The sequence below is a fragment of the Lynx rufus genome, unplaced genomic scaffold, assembly GCF_022079265.1.
Source record: "Lynx rufus isolate CCGP_SWC_20201006 ecotype Redwood Valley unplaced genomic scaffold, mLynRuf1.p SCAF_36, whole genome shotgun sequence".
NCBI lineage: Eukaryota > Metazoa > Chordata > Mammalia > Carnivora > Felidae > Lynx > Lynx rufus.
This window is the reverse complement of record NW_025814852.1, coordinates 2,137,501-2,143,587: the sequence shown is the minus strand read 5'-3', so window position 1 is coordinate 2,143,587 and position 6,087 is coordinate 2,137,501. Positions and strand designations below refer to the sequence as shown.

At 57.6% G+C, this 6,087-nt stretch overlaps 1 protein-coding gene across 1 annotated transcript; it reads right to left on the bottom strand.

Annotated features, from left to right (window-relative positions):
- Positions 1-3,781: 3,781 nt before the first annotated feature.
- LOC124522338 (histo-blood group ABO system transferase-like) lies at positions 3,782-4,747 on the bottom strand. Its single transcript, XM_047093715.1, has 2 exons — positions 4,689-4,747; positions 3,782-4,469 (listed from the first exon to the last, which is right to left on the bottom strand). The coding sequence occupies exons 1-2, from the start codon at positions 4,745-4,747 to the stop codon at positions 3,782-3,784; spliced, it is 747 nt and encodes a 248-aa protein (XP_046949671.1).
- Between the last annotated feature and the right edge of the window lie 1,340 nt (positions 4,748-6,087).

Here is a 6,087-nt window from a genome sequence, read left to right as displayed (position 1 = left end):
CTTTGAATGTGTATCCAGAAGTGGAATGGCTGCATCCTATGGCGGTTCCATTATTAATGCTTGAGGAAACACCACACTGCTTTCCAGAGCGGTGGCAGATTTTACCTTCCCACCAACAGGGCACGAGGGTTCTGATTTCTCCACATCCTCACCAATACTGGTTATTTTCTGGTTTTTCTCTTTGCTGTTTATAATAGTAGCCCCATCCTAGCCTGATCGGGGCTGGGGGGGAAGTAGAGTCAAATTGTTAAAATCAGGAATGAACATGGAGACATCACTACCAACCTTACAGAAATAAAGAGGATTATAAGACGATACCACACAGAGTTTTCCACCAGCACATCAGACAGCCTAGATAAAACGGGTAAATTTCTGGGCGCCTGGGTGGCTCATTCATTAAGACTGACTTCGGCTCAGGTCACGATCTCACAATTTGTGTGTTCAAGTCCCACATCAGGTGAGCTCGAGCCCCACTTCAGGTAAAACACAAGTTCCAGTGAGCCCCACTTCTCCATCTCTCTCTCTCTCTCTCTCTCTCTCTCTCTCTCAAAAAAAAAAAAAAAACAACAGGGGCGCCTGGGTGGCGCAGTCGGTTAAGCGTCCGACTTCAGCTCAGGTCACGATCTCGCGGTCCGTGGGTTCGAGCCCCGTGTCGGGCTCTGGGCTGATGGCCCAGAGTCTGGAGCCTGCTTCCGATTCTGTGTCTCCCTCTCTCTCTGCCCCTCCCCCGTTCATGCTCTGTCTCTCTCTGTCCCAAAAATAAATAAACGTTGAAAAAAAAAAACAACAACAACGATAAATTCCTAGAACTAAAAACACTACCAAAAGCAACTCAAGAATAAATAATAAATCTGAATAGACCTCTAGTAAGAGATTGAATCAGGAATCAAAACCCTCCCAACAAAGAAAATCTCAGTGACAGGATTCACTGCTGGTTAATTCTACCAACCATCTGACAAAGAATTAACACAACTTGTCCCCAGATTCCTCAAAAAGAGAGGAGGGGACACTTCCTAATGCATTCACCATTGTTATCTTCTCCCTGGGGGATATTGTTCTCGTGGTTTCCTTTAGGTATTTGTGCATATTTGAAATAGTTGGTTTTAAGTAAGTCTAGAGAGTCTAATGCATGAGCTTCCTCAGGAACGGTTTCTGTCAATTGCTTTGTTTTCAACAGTCTACAGGGTCCATGTTCCTGTTCCTTTGCACACCTCAAAAGTGTTTTTTAGTTGGGGTGCCCGGGTGGCTCAGTTGGTTAAGCATCCGGCTTCAGCTCAGGTCACGATCTCATGATTTGTGAGTTTTGGCCCCGCATCAGGCTCTCTGCCGTCAGCACAGAGCCCACGTAGGATCCTCTGTCCCCCTCTCTCTCTGCCCCCCATTCATTCTTTCTCTCTCAAAATAAATAAACTTTTTGTAAACAGTGTTTTGGGGGAGGCACCTGGGTAGGTCAGTCGGTTAAGCGTCTGACTTCAGCTCAGGTCATGATCTCATGGTTTGTGGCTTCGGGCCCCACGTCGGGCTCTGTGCTGACAGCTGGAGCCTGGAGACTGCTTTGGATTCTGTGTCTCCCTCTCTCTCTGCCCCTCCCTACTTGCGCTCTGTCTCTGTCTCTGTCTCTCTGTCTCTCAATTAACATTAAAAATTTTTTAAATGTTTTTGTTGAAAATTGACATTTTGAATAGTATAATGTACAACTCAAATATCAGTCTTCCCCTCCAGGGTTTACTGGCACAGCTCGCAGTAGTTGCTACTGTAGTGACTTTTCTGAACTAATTGTGTAAAATCTGTATGCCTTGTCGTGTGTGGTCACCGAAGTGTCCGTTCTGTGAATGTAGTGCTCATTGGGCAGACATTTCCTTAAACACGCGGAACCACCGCCCCCCCCCCAAAGAAGAAAACAACCTCCAGTCTTTACAGATGGGGAGGAGATGGTCTGCAAAGATCAGGATACACCTTCCACACCACCCAGGCTGTTTACAACTCTGCCTTGACCTTTACTTCCTAATTGCAGAGTCTGACAGTCACCAGAGGGGAGAGCCGGGGCCCTTCTCAGGTCTTTCCTGAACATGCACCCAGCCCATGCACGCAAGCGTCCTAGAGGCTCAGGAATAATGGGCCAGAGGTTCTAGGTCCTTATTCCCTAAAGCTCCTCACCACTCGGCCTTTCTTCCAGTCGTTCTGCTCGGTTCAGCCATTGCCTTAGGCAGCCGAGACTAACATATGCCTTGAAATGTTTTGAACATTTAGTGCCCTCCGGTAGCCACCTCACCACTGGGAGACTTGGTGGCCAGCAAGAAGTCACAGATGACACCAAGGGTCTGGACCTGGTGTCTCTCTCCTGACATGGGGACACCTGCGGGAGGAGCAGATACCTGACACGGACGGGTGGGCAGGGGAGGCCCGAGGCCCCCAGGGGTGTGTGTCTGGCATCTGGACTGAACAGTTCGGTTCGGATGGGGTGGGATCGGTGAGGCCCAAGGGACGGGGCCCCGGGGTCCTTCAGGCTGAGGAGGAAGATGAGGGGAGCACAGGGGACTGAGGAGGCTCAGGTTAGACAAGACAGAGCTGAGCAACTCCTCTGGGGGAAAAGTGGGTCAGGTCCAGGCTCACGGGGACAGACCTTGAGGCCACTGTGCTACGGGAAATAAGCCAGTCCCTAAAGGACCGATATTGGAGGACCCCGCTCATGACGGACCGAGAACAGTCAGATTCAGAGGGGTGGGAGGAGCAGTGGGTGCCGGGCCTGGGGAGGGGGATGGGTGTGGGAGGGTTAGGGTCTAGTGGGCAGACACAGAGTTTGGGGTGACGAGAAAGTCGTGAAGATGGACGGAGGGGACAGTTGCAGAACAGTGAATGTACCTATTGCCACTGAATTGGACACCTGAACATGGTTAACATTATCAAGGTTTAGGGGCGCCTGGGGGGCTCAGTCGGTTGAGCGTCCAACTTCGGCCCACGGTTCGTGGGTTCGAGCCCCGCGTCGGGCTCTGTGCTGACGGCTCGGAGCCTGGAGCCTGCTTCGGATGCTGTGTCTCCCTCTGTCTCTGCCCCTCCCCGCTAGCTCATGGTCTCTCTCTCTCTCTCTCTCTCAAAAATAAATAAACCTTAAAAAAAATAAAAAAATAAAAATAAAAATCATCCGACATAAAATTGGAGCCGTTTACGGCGGCAAGTGACCCAGAAATTGTAACAGTTGGCCAACGTCACGGAAAAATAGCAGTGGCAACGCGGACCGCCCTGTCCTTGATGTGAGAAGGGAGACGCGAGGCGGAGAGACTGCAGCACTCAGGCCTGGCCGGGGCCTCGAGGAAGCGCACAACGCAGGTTTCCGGGACAACCCGCAATTCCCGTCATCCGCCAGAAACATTTTAGTGGCAGTGACAGGGCAAGCGTGACACCCACAACACCGCAGTGACTGAGGGAGGCCAGGGGGTGGGGGGGCTGTCCTGCCCCAGCGGGCGGCGGGCTGTGCCCCAGGCTGCCGGGAAGCCAGGCGCCAGCCAAGGGGGTCCTGATCCGGCCTCACCTTCACGTCCTGCCCGCGGCTGCAAGCGACCTTTCAACTCTGACCAGGAACCCGAAGAGCAAGGGGTCTTGCCGGAGCCGCGCCCCCCGGCAGGCCCCCGGTCAAGCCTAACTGTGCCCGTGCCCGATGCGGGCGGCGCCGGGCCTCGGCGATGTCCCGCGACCGGACAGAGAAAGGGAGCGGCGACAGGCCATCCGCTCTGACGGCTGGGGTCAGGGTGGCACCCCTGACGGACACTAGGCCAGCCCGTCATCAGTCCCGGATGCCCCGGTGACTCTTGGGTACGGTCACATACCTCAGCTTCTTCACGACGGCGGGCCAGCCCAGCAGTTGTTCGTCCCACAGGTACTCGGGGGACAGCACCTTGGTGGGCTTGTGGTCCAGCAGGTACCTGTTCAGGTGGCTCTCGTCGTGCCACACCGCCTCGATGCCGTGGGCCCAGTCGACCACCGTGGCCTGGTGACAGGCCGACGTGAGCCGCAGAACCTCGGCCACCGACCCCCCGAAAAAGCCTCCCGCGTAGTAAAAGTCGCCCTCGTCCCTGGGGACGTGCGCCTGGGACTGCGGCCGGCGCTCGTAGGTGAAGGCCTCGCGGGCCGCCCCGTAGAAGCCGGGGTGCGGGGTGCCGAAGAGCGGGGACAGGATCTCCACGCCCACGTGGTCGCGGAACCTCACGTCCACGTCCGCGCACACCGGAGAGTCCACCTCGTGGAGGAAGCGCCGCCGGGAGAAGTTGCGGATCATCTCCACGCGGTGCACGGACACGTCCTGCCGGCGCGAGTAGCTCCGGACCTCCAGGACCCCCACCTGCCTCCCTTCCCCGAGGGGCACGCGGGGCACATCCCCCGGCCGGTCGGTGAACACGTAGCAGGTGACCCTGTGTCCCGCCATGAAGTGCTTCTCCGCCGTCTGCAGGAACAGCTCCAGGAAGGCCACGTATCTACAGGGACAGGGGACAGGGCGGGAGGAGGGTCGCTGCCAGAGGCTGGCGGCAGGAGCCCAAAGCCGGGGGCCGCGGACCTGTGCGCCTTATCGAGGAGGCAGACCCTGGGCTGCTTAAGGAACAGCCGCTGTCCTGGCCTGTCCTGGGCGAGTGTGCCCGCGGCGCCTCCCTAACCTCTGCCCCGGGGGACGGGGGACCATCAGCGCCCCATCTTACAAAGGGGAGCGAGCCTGAGGCGGAGGAGGCTGGAAACCCGTGCAGCCTCGAGTCAGCATGCTGGAGCCAGCAGCGCACCCCCGTGCCGAGCTCCCCTGGCAGACCCCCTCCACCCGCAGGACCCGCCCCTGGCAAATCCCCTGCAGGTTCCCCCCTGCTGTGAGGGAGTCGAGACCCTCCGGGCACAGCTCTGGTCAACGTGCCCTCGCAGACTTCGCAGAACCTGCAGGGCCGGCCACCTGCCCCTCTTGGCTCAGTGGTCGGTCCCTGGCCCCCCAGGACTGTGTCTGCCCCTGCAGGGCCCTCCCTTGAAGGCTACTGGGCCCTCAGCCAACGGCGGGTATTCCGAGGAGGGGTCACGCCCGCATCTCCCCCAGATCAGGACTCAGGCCCAGCCTGTGGCCAGGGGAGGCCAAAGAGGGCCCCTGGAGGAAGAGGGGACGTGCTCGCGCCCCAGCACTGAACCCGAGCGTGAAAGCTTCCGGGTCCAGGTCTGTATCTCCCCAACCCCAAGAGGTTGGAAGTCTTCTCCAACCGCCTCCCATGGCTGGTCCCTCTTCGAGGGGGCTCGCTGCTCCCCACCCTGCACACAGCAGCTCCCCCGTCATCGGGCAAGTGCGGTGAGCCCCTCGGTGACAGTGTTTTGAGCAGCCCCTAAGGCTACTTCCCGGTGCCTGGCCCAGAAACCCCTCCCACAGGGAAGGTGGGCACTCCGTGTCAATAGGGGACATGCACACACACACACACACACACACAGTCACACACACACACCCCTGCCCAGCCACCAGTCAGGTCACCAGGGGCAAGTCCAGACCCAGCCGATGTGATCGTGGGTTCACAGCTCGACTCGGGGAGTCTGGTTTCCTCTGAGGACATGCCCACCACCTGCCCACCTGTGCGCTCACTCCTCTGTCCCGGCTGTTACTGGCCATGTGAAATTCTGGAACGAAAGGTTGGGCCAGTTTCAGGTGGAATACAAAATGTAGGCACTGCAGGGAGGGCTGAGACCCAAGTAACACAGCAGCTTTCCGGGGGAGATGTGCGTCCCCCAACATCCCCGCCCCTGCCAGGCGGCCCTGCCGCCCCACACCCTGCACGCCAGCCACGGTGTCTCCCGCCGGGGTGCTGGCCGGGGTCCAGCGTCTGCCATGACCCTAATTGTAGAGGACCTTGTTTCAGAAAATCTAGAACAGGGTGTTACACAGACATCGTGTGTGATACCTTGTTCCAGTTACTGGCATCTTTCCTACAGGATGTTAGAAATGAGAAAGAGAACAGTGATGGGCCCGGAGACACCCCATAATCCCACCGCTGACCTCCACCTCCCCTGGCTCCCAGGTGGGTCCTAGGCGTTTGAGTCGGCATCAAAGTGGGAAAAGGGTGCTTGGCTTTCCGCGGC